The sequence below is a fragment of the Amblyraja radiata genome, chromosome 4 (assembly GCF_010909765.2).
Source record: "Amblyraja radiata isolate CabotCenter1 chromosome 4, sAmbRad1.1.pri, whole genome shotgun sequence".
NCBI classification, from domain to species: domain Eukaryota; kingdom Metazoa; phylum Chordata; class Chondrichthyes; order Rajiformes; family Rajidae; genus Amblyraja; species Amblyraja radiata.
The window spans coordinates 33,274,346-33,290,911 of record NC_045959.1 but is presented as its reverse complement, the minus strand read 5'-3'; the positions used below and the strand labels follow the sequence as shown (position 1 = coordinate 33,290,911).

At 44.5% G+C, this 16,566-nt stretch overlaps 1 protein-coding gene across 6 annotated transcripts in view; it reads right to left on the bottom strand.

The window, feature by feature from the left end:
• Positions 1-1,014: 1,014 nt before the first annotated feature.
• trps1 (transcriptional repressor GATA binding 1) overlaps positions 1,015-16,566 on the bottom strand; it is a 259,067-nt gene continuing 243,515 nt past the window's right edge. For all 6 annotated transcript variants that reach the window (XM_033019220.1, XM_033019217.1, XM_033019216.1 and 3 more), the window contains 2 exons: positions 16,248-16,370; positions 1,015-3,078 (listed from right to left, as the gene is read on the bottom strand). In XM_033019220.1, the coding sequence (XP_032875111.1) occupies positions 2,029-3,078; positions 16,248-16,370 (1,173 nt within the window). In that variant the 3' untranslated portion in view covers positions 1,015-2,028. The remainder of the gene's footprint in view (positions 3,079-16,247; positions 16,371-16,566) is intronic.

The following is a 16,566-nucleotide window of genomic DNA, read 5'->3' as shown; positions in this document are numbered from 1 at the left end:
ACAGTAATGTGAATGATATTTTGTTATCTATTCTTTCGGCCACTCACATGTTGTTTACTGAACAATAGACTTCAAATAGCTTCCAATATATTTGTGATTTTAGTTTATCATTTCCTCTGGAAACAAATTAATTGCAAGCTGCGCCATTACGGAACAGAAAATAAAAGCAACAAAGCATTTTGGCACTCAGGTGATTTGACCCTTTGTGACATTTGACCCGAGAAGCAGCTGAAACGACGTTTCTTTTTAACAAAAGTGCAAACACTGCAGCGTCACATGGTCAATTTTATAAAATATTATTAAAGAATATCTCATGGACAAGCCAGTCAGGGGAACGGACTTGAGTGTCAAAACCTGTGAGCGGCAGCTTTCGTGAATGCTTAGGTCCCCCTTGACAGATAGCCTGCTTACCTTTGAAATATCGGCTTACTGCCAATAGCATCCTCCTCCTAGCAGCAACACTAATGGTTGCTGCTGTGGATTCTAATGTGCTCAGGCTCAGCCCTATCTGTACTAATGAGACTTCAGATAAGCCACTGATCTACCATTGCCATACAACCTTTGGCTGTTACATATCGGAAAGTGTTGAATTTTAGTTACAAGAGCTTTTGGAAAATAACCAGTTTTGACCAGCAAATATTGGCAGTTGAGAGAAAATGACTAATGTGGGCCTCCAGGCATCAGTGAATTTCTAACATGCTCCAACACCTTCTGCAATCCTTTATAATATGTACAGTAAGTGCTTGTAAAATAAACAGAATATTGACTACTTTTCTGCTGAGAATCCGAGGGTTTATTGCGGCTTGAGATCTGAACATCAAAAGCTTATCCCAGACTCATTGTTATTTGGTTAAAAAAAACAACTATGTTCCCATTTTTTCAACATAATTGCACGTATACTAAAAAGTCTGCACATTCACTGCGTGTTGATGGAACCCAATACAAATTTAATGTGACCAAATTCATCACGATAAGAAAAGGGGGCCCAAAAATAGATTGTCACTGTCAGAAAACTTCACTTAATACTTTTGGTAAAACTTTATTATTCAAGTTTAGATGTAAATGACCTCATTTCTGTCTGAAATAGCTTTCATGGAAGATACAGAAAGAATGTGTAGGTGCGATTAAAAAAAAAAAAGAAATAAACATCACTAAATTACATGCATGATGAAAGTTGGGAACATGTCCCAGTTGCTTCTCAACCAGAGGCAGTGGTTCCTTTTAGCTTTCTTCGGATTTGAATCATTTTACTGGGATGCATCATTGAATAATATTGTCAGATATGAAAACCAAAGGAAAATTGTAAAAGCTAAGATCTATTTCCAGGTTTCTAAAATTAGTCAATGTTTTAAAGCACCTTGGAAACACTGCCTCTGCATGGAAACAAGACTGCATTTCATTATAAGACTGATTGATGTATGATTCTATGGAAAATAAACAAAACCAACAGAAGATCATGATTCCAACGTCATTTGATAAGAACCATCAACTTCCAAACTGTTTCACTTGAAACATAATATTGAAAAGCAATTAACAAATGTGCATATAGTCTTTTCAAGCTTAACAATATGAATTAAGAGCTTTGATAGATAACACAAAATACATTAATATTCATTAAGTGGAATGCATAGTGCTACCCTCTTTTTTTTCCCCTATTTAAGCATGAAAAATACGTTCATCTACTTTTCATCCATACATTGCATTTGCAACAACCGTATTTATTTCATGATGGTATTCAGGGCTACTATAATGAAAGAAAAAAAATTCTAATGAAATTGAAATAGGTGCTTCATTACTTCTTTTGCTACATTTGCACAATGTAAACAGCTAGAAAAGAATCAGTATTCTGACTCTAAAGCATAATGCAATATTTTTGTTGCATACTTTATAGAAAAAAATTATACAATGTGTCAGGCACCATCATTTTCAAATGTTTAACATTTACTCTTTTTTAGAAAAATAATATTCTGATTGTTCTCCCAAATGCAACATGTACTCATTGTGTTACAGTACTAAAACTTCTATTCCTTAGCTTTGCAACTTTTTATCAGTTTGCACATTTCTATGCAGGCCCCTCTGAATGTGCGTCATGAAGTCATACTTGTCTGTACAGAAATGCTGGCATAAGCTGCACTGGAAAGGTCCACTCTCACCGTGGCAACTCATATGCAATGCATACATCACTTCATCCATAAAGAGAATGCTGCAATGGACGCACTTTGTCAGTGATTCATCTTGAGTGCCTCGGTCAACTTTGTCCGGAGTTTTGACCACGTTTTCTACGCTCTCCTCTGCGGTGGCCACTGATGCATTGGCTTTGTCCTTTGTGGCACCATTTGCAGCTGGTCCCGACCTGGAATGCTTTGTTGCCAGATCTAAAGGAATGTCATTATCAGATCCAAGGGACGAGAAACTTGGAGGCAGACTAAAGGCAGGATAAGGCACAAAGTTTTGGCAAGGATTTGACAGGCCAGGCATATGGTAGTGTTGATTCCCAGCGACTGACAATTTATATTTACTCCAGAACCTCAGCCAATCAGCTTCATTTTGTAAATCACTATGCACAAATTGAAATCCAAATAAAGGATACTGGTACTTCTCAATGGGGCTTCCAGGAGGCGAGTAATTTGGGTGCTTGGTGGGTCTAAGGTATTTTTCAATCGGACTCCCACGTTCTGAGCTTCCTTTCCCTTCTGATGTAGGCAAACAATTTGCTGGGTCAACACTGGTTTCCTGAGGGCTCTTGACTTGTACGTGGAGAGGCTGCATTCTTCTGTGAAGGTCCACTGCCTGGCCAACCACCAGTGAGGATTGGCCCTGATGTGGTTTACTCACAGAACTAAAGAGATCAAGTTTGCTCAGGTTAGACTGCTGAGGCTCCCGATGCTGACCTTCTGAAGGGAGCTCCCCCACTTTCCGGTCTAGTGGGCTGTCGCTTAGCTGCTCCTCATTGCTTATCCTCTGCTGTTTGTTGACCTGCTCAGTCTGCAATACTTCGGGGTTAAGCCGCTTTCGGGTCCTCCTTCGAATGATCTGCTCCCCGTTGCTTTGCTTTATAATATTTAAGGGCCTCGGAGTCTAGAAACAAGAAACAAAAAAGCATGTCTTATCTCATGTTTGCACAACTCATGCTATTTTTTTTTCCATTAAACGGTAATGTTTCAAAGGGTAATTGGTCATGAGAAATGAACTTGAATTATATGTAAATCCTTAATGCGGTTGAGCACATACGTATGGGGACACCAGGAACCACTGTTGCTAAATCTTGAGTAGAGCACAAAGTGGGCCAGGCAGCATTTCTGGAGTGAACGATTAAAGTTGGGATGCTTCTTGAGATGGACTATAGTAGGAGGGAAAAGCTGTAAAAGAGGTGGGGAACAGGACAAAGCCTGGCAAGTGATAGGTGGATACAGGTGAGGGAGGGTTGATCGGCAGGCGGGTGGACAAAGGATAAGGATGAAAATTGGACAAAAGGGCATCAGATAAGGAGCACATTAGTATATTCAAACACAAAACAGGGAAATTATACATTCATAATTGTTCATCAACCGTATTTTTTAGTTTAGTTTAGTTTAGAGATACAATGCGGAAACATGACCTTCAGCCAAACGAGTCCGCACCGACCAGCGATCCACGCACATTAACACTACCCTACACACATTAGGGACATTTTTTACATTGATAACAGGCCAATTAACCTACAAACCTGTACGTCTTTGGAGTGTGGGAGGAAACTGAAGTTCTCGGAGAAAACCCGCGCAGGTCACAGGGAGAACGTACAAACTCAGTACAGAAAGCACCCGTAGTCAAGATCGATCCCGGGTCTCCAGCGCTGTGAGCGCTGTAAGGCAGCAACTCTACCGCTGTGCTGCCGTGTCGCCCTAAATATTATTTATATTTATTTCTTACGTAAGATATTACAGATTTATTATTAAAAAACACAAAATCCTGGAGTTGTACAGTAGATCAGGCAACCATTTTGAAAAGAGAAAGAGGATGAATGTTACAGCTGATGAGGTATTCGACCCAAAACTTTACAGATGCTCCTTGACCTGTTATGTATCTCCGACATTTTCTGTTTTGATTTTAGATTTCCAGCAAATGTAGTTTATCATTTTGGGACAGTGTTCCAGTGTGATTTAACCAGACATGGAAATGGATGGAGTTGCCACAAGAGACAAGGAGTGTAATGTCAGAAGTAAGGTTCTGATCAAACAGATTACACTTTAATCATCTGCTTTACTGAAAGGGGTAAAAAAAAAACAAATCAATCCCCCACATTTCTAAAGCTGCATTTTAACCAAGGGATATCTCGTGTGTGCACGTTTTCTGAGCACCTTCCAGCAGTAGTTGTGGCACTGGTCCCAAGAGCAAATCATGCAGGCTCAGCTCAGTTTCGTTCATTGTCACGTGTACCAAGAAACAGTGAAAGGTTTTTGTTGCGTGCTAACTGGCCAGTGGAAAGATTACAATCGAGCCATTCACAGTGTACAGATACATGATAGTAACGTTCAGTGCAAGGTAAAGCCAATAAAGTCTGATTAAAGATAGTCTGATAGCAGTTCAGGACTGCTCTCTGGTTGTGGTAGGATGGTTCAGTTGCACCAAACAGCGAGCAGTACTGAACTAGTTTTTCCACCATTGCTTCCTTGGGAGTTCCAAGTCTTATATTTTTGCAATGAACAATGAGTATCCACTTTATTTTTGATAACATTTTTCGAATTTTACACTTGATTTTTAGGCTATGCAAAGCATCACTCGCTGTTCTGGTAAATGACCCTAAAACTGGGACATTTTCCCCAACCAGATGGTGCATGGTACCATCTCCAGGGAACAAGAGATGCAATGCGCTACCACGAGGTACGCTTTACTATTTGGTTTAGTTTAAAGGTATAGCGTGGAAACAGGCCCTTCGGCCCACGAAGTCTGCACCGACCAGCGATCCCCGCACATTAACACTATCCTGCACTAGGGTCCATTTTTTACATATATACCAAGCCAATTAACCTACAAGCCCTGCACGTCTTTGGAGTGTGGGAGGAAAAACGAAGTTCTCAGAGAAAACCCACGCGTTCACGGGGAGAATGTACAGATAGAATTCATAGCCGGGATCGACCCAGGTCTCTGGCGCTGTAAGGCAGCAACTGTACCGCTGCACCACCTATTTGTGGAATCTCTTGACCCACTGAAGTCTCAAACACTCAGAGATCAAGGGGATCAGCTCATCCAAGGGCAATGATAGCAATCGAACAATATGAACTAAAGCAATTCTTCACCATTCATTTAGTGCTCCACGACCTCATGTATGCATGCCAGCTGATTATTGTCTGGGGCCTGCAGAAACAGCTTCCAGTCAGGAGTTTTGCCTCACGTGTACACATTCACTGAGCAGCAAGGATTCTTTCCAATGGAGTGCTTCCTGATGGATGCAAGCAACTCATCACAAAATGGATGCTAGCTTCCTTCTCCCCTCTCAGAGCAAGTGTTTGATATTATTTCATGTTACCAGCTGATGATGTTTCTCACCGGGTAGCGGAAGAATTAATGTTGTGCTTTCCTTGTTATTGTTACACATGGAGCAGTCCCTTATTAGATACTACTATAACCTTTGGCCCCATGTTTAACAAAAGAATTATAGTATCAGTAATTTTAAACACAAGGATACAGATACCTGGATAACCATTTTGCTGTCATGGAAAATGTGGCAGCAACAGCTACAGACAACAGCACTGGAATATGGAGTGTTTCAACATTACCCTTTTCAAGAGCAAATAACAGTAATGGGCCTGTCCCACTTAAGGGCCTGTCCCACTTTCACGACCTAATTCACAACCTTTTTTACTCGTGGACATTTTTCATCATGTTGAAAAAACGCCCCGACCTACGTGATGCCACGAGTACCTACAACTAGCATCACGGCCTGCTATGACCTACCTACGACCTCCTATGACCTACCTACGACCTCCTATGACCTCGTGACGAACATGCTGCGAGTATGAGTCAAGGGCAAACTCGGCAGAGGTCGTGAATTAGGTTGTGAAAGTAGGACAGGCCCTTTAACAACAATAAAAACCGTGTCAGCACCGGCGACAACCTACGTCACCTGGCGACAACCTACGTTAACCTGGTGACAACTTCAACAGCACCTACATCAGGAGAAGTCAAGCTACGCTCATTGGCGTCAAACCCACTGTCGCAGTCTGTCTCTGAAAATGTTTCACCATGTTGAAAATCCAGCGGTGACCAGAAAGACGCTACGACTCTTTGGGCGACTGAGGAGGCTACTCACGACCATACAGGTGGCACCCATGTGGCAACCATGTGACGACAGCCTAGTCGCCTAAAAAATCGCTCAAGTGGGACAGGCCCATTACACTGAAAATGGTGACCAGTGCTCTGGCAGCTGCCCACAGTGACCCAGGCACCTGGCATGTTGTGAAGTAAGGGAACAAAATAAAACATGCGAGTGGCGGAGTGGGAGAGAAAGGACGACACGACTGGGTGAAAAATGGGAATGCACCAGTGATCACGCAGTCAAAGGTGCGTATATTAATCAGTTTTTCCTATGTTGATGTGCAGAACATACAAAACATAGTACAGGAGAGGAACAGGCCCTTCAGCCACAATGACTGTGTTAGACATGATGCAAAATAATCTCATCTGCCTGCAAGTGGTCCATATCCACCCATTCCCTGCACACCATGTGCCTTTCAAAATGCTTCTTAAATGTTGCTATTGTACCTGCAACCACCACCAACCCTAACAGTGTGTTCCAGGAACCCATCACTCTATGTAAAAAAGCATTCCCCCTCATTTGACATTTCCATCCCGTGACAGAGATGTTGACTGTCGGCCCCATCCATGCCTCTCTCACTTACGATATTGGTTAGAGACACATTCAGAACAGTACCTCTTCAAATTGTGGCTGTATTGTTAAGCATAGAACTTGCCAGGAGTACACGGTAAAAATGCTGCCCCAGTTCCTTGGAAGTTTGTCTCATTAATAAAATACTTTGCTCATTTAATTTATCAGCCACCATCCAGTAGCTTAATGAGGAATTGAAAAGTAATACAACCGTGTGAAAGGGAATACTCCAAATATATAACTCGGAGCCTGGCTTCTGTCTATTTTCTTACCGTGTTTGCATTGCAACTAATTGAGGAAAATCAACAGCACAATAACCTACAATAAATCTGAATCGCGTAATCATGATTTGGATTCAGACCAAAACAGAAATATTTCAGGCAATTCGATATGAAAGAAATATTGCAAATGTGTGAGAATGCACAGGCATTCAATCAAATTTACACCATTAATTTGGAAACTGGCATCACTAATGATATAATAGCACAACTAAGCCTCGATTGTTCTCATTAATGAGAAATAAATTCAGCACAGAGAACAAAAGCACTTTTTTAAAAGTAAGGAATATAAAAGAGCCAAGATGATGTGGCAGCTACGCTAATGGAGGCAGGGAGGCCGAGGTAGGTAGGTCTACCTACCTCGGAAAACGTCAAAACTAGACATGTGTCGAGCGTCGGGCAACAATTCAGGCCCAGTTTCAAACAGGCGGGAAGGGGATGATGAGGGATGATGCGGAGCTGTGAAGATGCTCGCTCTGGCAGCATCGTGGGGATCTGTGATAGGGGGAAGCCCCTGGCACAGTGACGAGGAGGAGGAGGAAGCTCTTTTCCTTGTTCTCTCATGGCTTTAGTAGGCCAAATAGAAAAGGAATTTGATCGAAACTGGGATTGATCCTCTCCATTTATTGCAGCCCTGGAGTCTGTCCAAACACTCCACACAATCTGGAGCTGTTCTTGGCTGTTGAATAATTGATGAATTCCCAAGTTGTCACGAGCTGCCTAGTGTGAGAGGGGAATACAGAAAATGTCTGCGCTTTCCTCCCATCCTTCTCCCACTATATTTTCTGGACGAAGGATAAAGTGCAGGTGGAATAATATTCTGCTCCTCTCCATATTTACCACTACCAGGGATTTCAGGCCCAGAGATGTTGTGAAGCTCACAAGAAGATGGCTTGGCAATGGAGTGAACTTTGTCATCTTGGATGTTTGCTTTAAGGATGCAGCATTCAAATGGGCCCTTCAGCCCACTATGTCCACACCGACCATCGATCACCTGTTAACACTAGTTCTATGTTATCTCACCTTTTCATCTACTCCCTGCACATCATAGGCAAGTTGACAGAGACTAATTAACCTACAAAACCTACACATTTTGTGATGTGGGAGGAAACTGGAGCATCCAAAGGAAACCCATCTGTTCAGTGTGAACACATAAATAAAATCAAAGCCTGATGTCATAGCCAGTAAACATAAATGAATCTTAGAAATACAGCATACATACATGAATCTTAGAAATAGATGATAATAGAGTTGTATTTTTTGCACTCAAACAGTGATATTCAGACAGTACAGTGCCCTCCATAATGTTTGGGACAGACCCATCATTTATTTATTTGCCTCTGTACTCCACAATTTGAGATTTGTAATAGAAAAAAATCACATGTGGTTAAAGTGCAGTGTCATAATTTAATAAAGACCATTTTCATACATTTTGGTTTCACCATGTAGAAATTACAGCTGTGTTTATACAAAGTTCCCTCCATTTCAGGACACCATAACATTTGGGACATGTGGCTTCACAGGCGTCTGTATTAAGTCATTGCTTGGCTCCGCGCGCAGCAGTCTCACCTGCAGTTTGTCAGTCATTTCGACTTTTTTTGTTTTTTTTGTGTATCTAAACATATGTGTTAATGTCTCTCGGTATGTTTTTATGTGGGGGTTGGGGGGGGTGGGAGGGAGGGGGAAACCATTTCCAGTCACTTACCTCGGGGGAGATGCGACTTTTCTCCTAGTCGCATTTTCGTCCTCCCTCGTGTCCTGACAACTTGGATTGGAGCGGCCTTTCCCGGAGACGACCCAGAGCTTCAGCAGCAGGCGCGGCAAGGACTTCCATCGTGGAGCCAGAAGAAAGGCTCCAACCGCCGGCCTGCTAACTTTAACATCATGAAGCCGCAGTCTCCGGTAAGAAAGTGGCCGATTTGGGCACTCCAAGAGCGGAGTGTGTTCCATCAGTCCCGACGTCGGAGCTTCGATCATCCCGACGAGAGGGCCTGTACAATCGGGCCGTTCGTAGCGGCGACTATGGAGGGTCAAGGCCCCAAACAAAAGGTGAACAAAAGGAGCAAGACTGACTGAACTTTATTGCCTTCCATCACAGTGGTGGGTGTTTATGTTACGTTCTATCGTTCTTTTTAATTGTGTTGTCTTCTTTTAATTGTATGGCTGCATGGTAACTCAAATATCACTGTACCTTAATTGTGACAATAAATGTGAATCTGAATCTGAATCTAATATGTCAGGTGTGTTTAATTGCCTCCTTAATGCAGGTATAAGAGAGCTCTCAGCACCTTTCTTCCAGTATTTCATCCAGTCTTTCCATCAACGTTGGAAACTTTTATTGCTGTTTATCAACATGAGGACCAAAGTTGTGTCAATTAAAGTCAAAGAAGCCATTATTAGACTGAGAAACAAGAATAAAACTGTTAGAGACATTAGCCAAACCTTAGGCTTACCAAAATCAACCATTTGGAACATCATTAAGAAGAAAGAGAGCACTGGTGAGCTTACTAATGGCAAAGGGACACCTTCACATTGATAACAAAATAATTCTCTCTATTGTAGATTGGTTATTTCTTACTAACCAATTGTATTGCTTGTTAGTAGAAGCTCCGCTTACTATGCGGTTTATATTATCAGAAGTCTGCTTGAGTACTTAGTCTGAGTAGCTGCTAGCCTACAGTAACACCATGCAGAAGAATGCTGTGAGTGAACTTTAATAAACATGTTTAAGAAGTAACTGCAGATGCTGGATAATCGAAAATAGACAAAAATGCTGGAGAAACTCAGCGGGTGAGGCAGCATCTATGGAGTGTAGGAAATAAGCAACGTTTCGGGTCAGCAGCTGGGCAGCCATTATATATTTTTTAAATGTCAGTTTGGTGATAAATTTTAGTAAATATCTCGGGAAATAATTGAGCAAATTTATAGAGGAGTGGATTTTTCAAATCATAAGGAAAATTTCTACCAGAAGATGTATAAATGTCACTGTTATTGTAACGTCAGCAGCTGGGCAGCGGTCAGATTGGTCAACAATTTTAATTAAAATGTCAGGAAAATAATGTACCAAATGTACAGAGGAGTGAATTTCTAAAATCACACGGAAAATCTCTACTGAAAAATGTAAAAATCTCCCCGTTTCGGCGAGCACACACACACACACACACACACACACACACACACACACACACACACACACACACACACACACACACACACACACACACACACACACACACACACACACACACACACACACACACACACACACACACACACAAAAGTATTTAGATGTGCTGTACCTTGAAATGCGTATGGCTCGCTTCATTACGTGGTGTCAGAAGTGGGATCTGCCAAAACGAGCTTTTGGCATCCAGAATGGAGAACACGAATGCATTGCCTATCTGAGCAGCAACTTCCTCTACTGTTCGCATCGAGTGTGGGCGTTTGATTGCTGTGTTTAGGTCTCTGGGGTTGATGCAGATTCGGATTTCTTCCTTGTTTTTTTCCATTGCAACCACCATGGTGGAAACCCAGTCAGATAGGTCAGTAACTGTAGCTATGACACCCAGCGAGACCATCCGCTGGAGCTCATTGTGTACTCTGTCGTGCATGGCATGCGGAACAGTGTGGGGCTCGGACCACCGGAGTGATTTTGGGATGCACGGCGATATTGTATTTGAGGGGCAGCTTTCCAAGCTCCTCATCAAACAGTTCTTTATATTGTGTGAGTATCTGCTGAGTGGCCCTTCTGAGAATGCCCTTCGGTATCAACTCTGCTAGCGATGTTTTCCAGCACACAGTGGAACAACTGTTTGCGGGGTATCCGTGCGCCATCAGTGTTGATGACATTCTCATTTACGGATGTGACATGGCTGAAGAGGACGCCAATCTGAAGAGAGTGCTGGACCATGCTAAAGACATTCATCTCAAGCTCAATCCCCTGAAATGTAAGTTTCGGGTCCCGGAAGTTAGCTACGTTGGGCATGTTTTCACTAGTGATGGTTTCAGACCGGACCCATCCAAAACTACTGCCATCAACGAGATGCCGGTTCCTACTGATGTTATGAGTTAAGAGATTCCTGGGAATGGTCAACTATCTGGGAAAATTAATTTCCAATCTGAGCTCCCACCCTCGCATATTTTGCTCTAGAGGTGCCAGTGACACTCACATGCGATGCGTCCCAGTACGGCCTTGGTGCTGCCTATATGCAAACCACCACCGACGGCGACCACAAGCCTGTGGTATATGCCTCCCGCACCCTGACTGATACTGAACAACGATACGCCCAAATTGAAAATGAGTTACTTGCAGTGGTGTTCGCCTGCACAAAATTCAAGGACCTTATTTTTGGAAAGTCTGTGACTGTGGAAAAAGACCACCAGCCGCTGGTCACTATCTTGAACAAGCCCATCCATGCCACCCCGGCTCACCTGCAATGGATGATGATGAAGCTGCAGCGTTTCAATTTCAAAATAGTCTACAAAAAGGGCCAGGACATGCACATAGCTGACACGCTATCAAGGGCCCCACTCAAAACCAGCGAACAAAAGCCCTCTGAACAGGACCAGCTCTCGGTAATGAAGGTATCGAATGTTCCCACTGAGTGCCTAAGCAGCCTGGCAGAGCACACGGCTGCTGAATAGACTTTACAATTGCTATCTGCAGTCATCCGGCGTGGCTGGCCGGATAAACAACACAGCACCCCACTCGCGATTCCCCCATACTACTTAGTTCGCGACGAACTGGTGATATAGGATGAGATTATAGTCAAGGGTCACAAAGCAGTCATCACAGCTGTTCTTTGGGACAAGTACTGTGATGATATCCACAGGGGCCACCCCGGTGTAGAGGCAACCTTACAACCGGCGCAGAGCATGTTTTATTGGCCTGGTATGACCAAGTATATGCGAGAAAAAGCTGAAGTCTACGCCATCCGCAAAAGCCTAGCACCACACCAACAGAAACAACCCTTACTATCGCACCCAATTCCTCCTCTGCCGTGGTCCACGGTAGCCACCGACATATTCGAATGGCATGGGAAACACTACCCAGTCCTCGTCGACTCATATTCGGGCTCATTCGAAAAGGACCTACTCCAAACCATTACCATACTTGCCAACAATTGAAAATGAAAAATCTTACTCTGAGTGTGCGGGTTGAAGGAGTGCGAGCGCCAAATAATTATTTTTTTATATGCAGTCATACCCATGTAAGAGTACAAGAATGCATAACTTGTTTATTGTGTATTTGTAATACAATTTATTGTGTATTATTTGTCATAGCTGCTTTCTTGCATTTGTCTATATGTTGATCATTGAAAGTCATTTGGTAGCAACGTTTCCCCATGGCCTGGGGAAACGTTAAAGGGCTGGAATCTCTCTATATCTCATTCTTTCTTTCTCTCTCTCTATATCTCATTCTTTCTTTCTCTCTCTCTCTCTCTCTCTCTCTCTCTCTCTCGCTCTCACTCTCTCTCTCTCTCCCATCTCTTTCCCGCTCTCTCTCCCTCTCTCCCTCTCTCTCTCCCTCTCTCTCCCTCTCTCCCTTCTCCCCCTCTCCCTCCCTCTCTCTCTCTCTCTCCCTCCCTCTCTTGCGCTCTCTCTCTCCCACTCCCCATCTGCAGCCATCTTCTGCTTCAGTAAGGGAAGCTGGTCGGTAATTGGCCGTAACGCCCCTCGGAGACAGCGTCTGATTGGATGGGAATTTTAAGGGAAGCTGGTCGGTGATTGGACGTAACCCCCTTAGAGGCAGCGGTTGATTGGCCATTTATTTTCTCCTTCATTTCAAAATAGTACTGTTCCGATTTTTCACACTTTTTAACTTAAAAATCGGAACATACGATGAAGTCGGACTAGTTGGCAGGTATGCATTATATCTGATGCAGTCATCCAGAAGTTGTCACACCACTTCTCCGTGCACGGTTCCCCTGCACGCCTCCTATCTGACAACGGCAGTCAGTTCACCAGCCAGCTCTTCAGAAACTTTGCTCAATGATGGGACTTTCGACATATCACCAGCAGCCCTGAGTTTCCACAGTCCAACAGACTCACCGAATGGGCTGTCCGGAGCGCAAAACAATTAATCGGGCGTTCCTATCTTGTCAAATCCAACCTGGGCCTGCTCAACTTAAGGAACATTGTCCACAATCCCATACTGGGTCTCCAGCCCAACGACTGATGTCTCACCAAATCCCTGCTGCCCTGCCTGTATCCCAGCAGCTGTTGCAGCCACAGGTCCGTTCACCTCCTGTGGTCCAGAAACAACTCCAAAAGAAGCATGATGCAGAAAAACAATCTTTTGACAAGTCCAGCAAGTCACTTAAACCTCTCTCCAGTGGACAGGTTGATCGCCTCCAGACCAACAAGGGCTATGGCCGTCTGAGTCACATCCACAGCCCTGCCAAAGAACTGCGCTCCTACCTGGTAAAGGCGGACGGAGGCCTTTACAGACGCAACCGTCAACATCTCCTTCCTGTGAAGGAACCACGTCCTGCGACTCCATATCCTGAGGTCACACGTTTTATATACCCTCCCACTACCGGGCCGACTGCTCAACAACCGCAGACTGTGTCCCCCGCGGCCTCTCCACGGCGTTCAGCGCCCTGCTCTCCTACTTCGCCACCTCCACTCGGCGGGTCTCCTATTATTAGAAGTCTGCTTAAGTAATTAGTGTGAGTAGCTGCTAGCCCACCGTAACACTATACAGACGAATGCTGTGAGTGAACCTTAATAAACATGTGTTGTACCTTGACATGCGTATGACTCGCTTCATTACATCTATAATACAGAAAAATCCCCAAAACTTGTCCGACAGATCAGAAACACTCTTCAGGAGTCAGGTGTTGATTTGTCAATGACCACTGTCTGCAGAGGACTTCATGAACAGAAATACAGAGGCTACACTGCAAGATGCAAACCACTGGTTAGCCACAAAAATAGGATGGCTTGGTTACAGTTTGCCAAGAAAGAGACCCGGGTTCGATCCGGACTACTGGTGCTGTCTGTATGGAGTTTGTACATTCTCCCTGTGACCGGCATAGGTTTTCTCCTTTATCTTTGGTTTCCTCCCACACTTCAAAGAAGTACAGGTCTGTAGGTTAATTGACTTGATGTAAGTGTAAATTGTCCTTAGTGTGTGTAGGATAGTGTTAATGTGTGAGGATCGCTGGTCGGCGTGCATCTGCCCACTCACCCAACCTGTCCAAGTCACCCTGTATCCTCTTCACAGTTCAAAGGTTATTCAAAGGTTATTTATTGGTCACATACACCTAGGTGTAGTGAAATGCTTCTTGCCAATGCAGCACATAAAGAAAGAATACAGACATAACATTAATAAGAGTTTTAAACATAAAGAACATCCCCCCACAATGGCTCCCACCATGAGGGAAGGCACAAAGTCCAGTCCCCAACCCCAGTTCACCCATAGTCGAGCCAATTGAGGCCTCCACAGTTGCCTCTACGGAGGCCCGATGTTCCTGGCCGTTCTCGCCGGGTGATGGTGCTCCAGCGTCGGGAGAATCCTCACAGCGGCTTGGGACACCTGGAACGGCCGCTTCCGTACTGGAGGCCGCGGCTTCCAAAGCCAACAAGGCCTCGCCGGTTGGAGCTCCACAACTGGCGATCTCGTCGCGTGATCCCAGGCTCCTGGTGTAAAGTTCAGCGCCGCTGCCCGCAGCTGGCCGCTCCTCAGTCCCGCAGCTCCGCGATGTTGTTCCCGGCGGTCTCAGCTCACCGGAGCTCCAGCGCGGCGACCCGGACAAGGCATCGCCCGCTCCACGATAGCGCTCCAGCGCTGTGCCGCCGCCGAAGCCGTGGTTCTGGGCGATCCCCAACAGGAAACGCCGCTCCAGGCCCGCTGGTAGGCCGCGAGGACGGGTCAAAACTGCAGCCCGGAAAAAGCTGCCTCTCCGACCAGGTAGGGACCCTGAAAGGTAGTTTCCCACTTCCCCCCCCCCCCCCCACCCCCCACATAAAAAAGTCTAGAACTCCAGAAACAAAAACACTTTAACTAACTAAAAATAAAAAAAAGATGAAAAGACAGACAGCTGCTGGCTGGGCAGCCGCGCACAGGTCAGCGCCCCCTTCACACTGCCACCCAGCTTTGTGTCATCTGCAAATTTGCTAATGTTACTTTTAATCCCTTCATCTAGATCATTAATGTATATTGGAAATATACAATATTTACCGAGCACAATATTTACCCTGCACCGAGCCTTGCGGTACCCACTAGTCAATGCCTGCTATTCTGAAAGGGACCCGTTAATCTCTCCTCTTTGTTTTCTGTCTGCCAACCAAGTTTCTATCCATGTCAGCACCCTACTCCTATAAACAGTAAATTATATGAAATTACCTGGTGCATTTTAACGTTTCTCTGTTCTAATCTTTTCATTCTAATTAATTAAAAGGCATCAATATATGAAAGCACACATGCATATTCACCAACTGAAAAGGCACATAGAAAACACACGCCTATTCCATCAGCTCTAATTATTGTAACTGATTTTGTTTAATTAATTGCAGACTCAGAGACACTAAGATTCACTCCAAAGACGTACAGGCTTGTAGGTTAATTGGCTTGGTGTAAATGTAAATTGTCCCTAGTGCGTGGGGTAGTGTTAGTGTGCGGCGATCGCTGATCGGTGCGGACTAGGTGGGCTGAGGCCCTGTTTCTGCACTATATCTCTAAACTAAACTAAACTAAATTCAGCCAAACATACACTTGTCACTCCAGCTCATTCTGACCAGGCTTTGCAATTAACCTAGTGTGTAGGTAGAAGTAGGGTGGCACGGTGGTGCAGCGGTGGAGTTGCTGCCTGACAGCGCTTACAGCTCCAGGGACCCGGGTTCGAACCTGACTACATGTGCTGTCTGTACGTTCTCCCCATAACTTGCATAGGTTTTCTCAAAGATCTTCAGTTTCCCCCCGCACTCCAAAGACATACTGGTTTGAGGGTAAATTGGCATGGTGTACAAGTAAAATTGCCCCTAGTGCGTGTATGATAGTGTTAATGTGCGGGGATCGCTGGACGGCGCGGATTCGGTGGGACGAAGGGCCTGTTTCCGCATTGTATCTCTAAACTAAACTAACAAAAGATCTTTCCTACCGAATGCAGCTTCTGGTACAGGCCGCAAGCATTGCAGACGTATCCACCATTTGCGTTCTTCCTCCAGAGAGAGGTCTTTGTAGTCAGGCAGTTGGCACAGAAAACCCCCGAGCCTCTTCGCCTCTGAAATAGAAAAAGGTCAAAGCTACATCATGTGATCTATGAAGTTAGGGTAAATTAACATAAAATTTTAGCCACCAAGTGGTCACAGGAGTGGAAGGCAACCTCATCTCTTCACCAGATAAAAGCTGTCCAGGGTCAGACCTCCCCAGAGGAGCATGGGTGAAGCTCAACAGACTTGGTACTGGAGTTGGGTGTT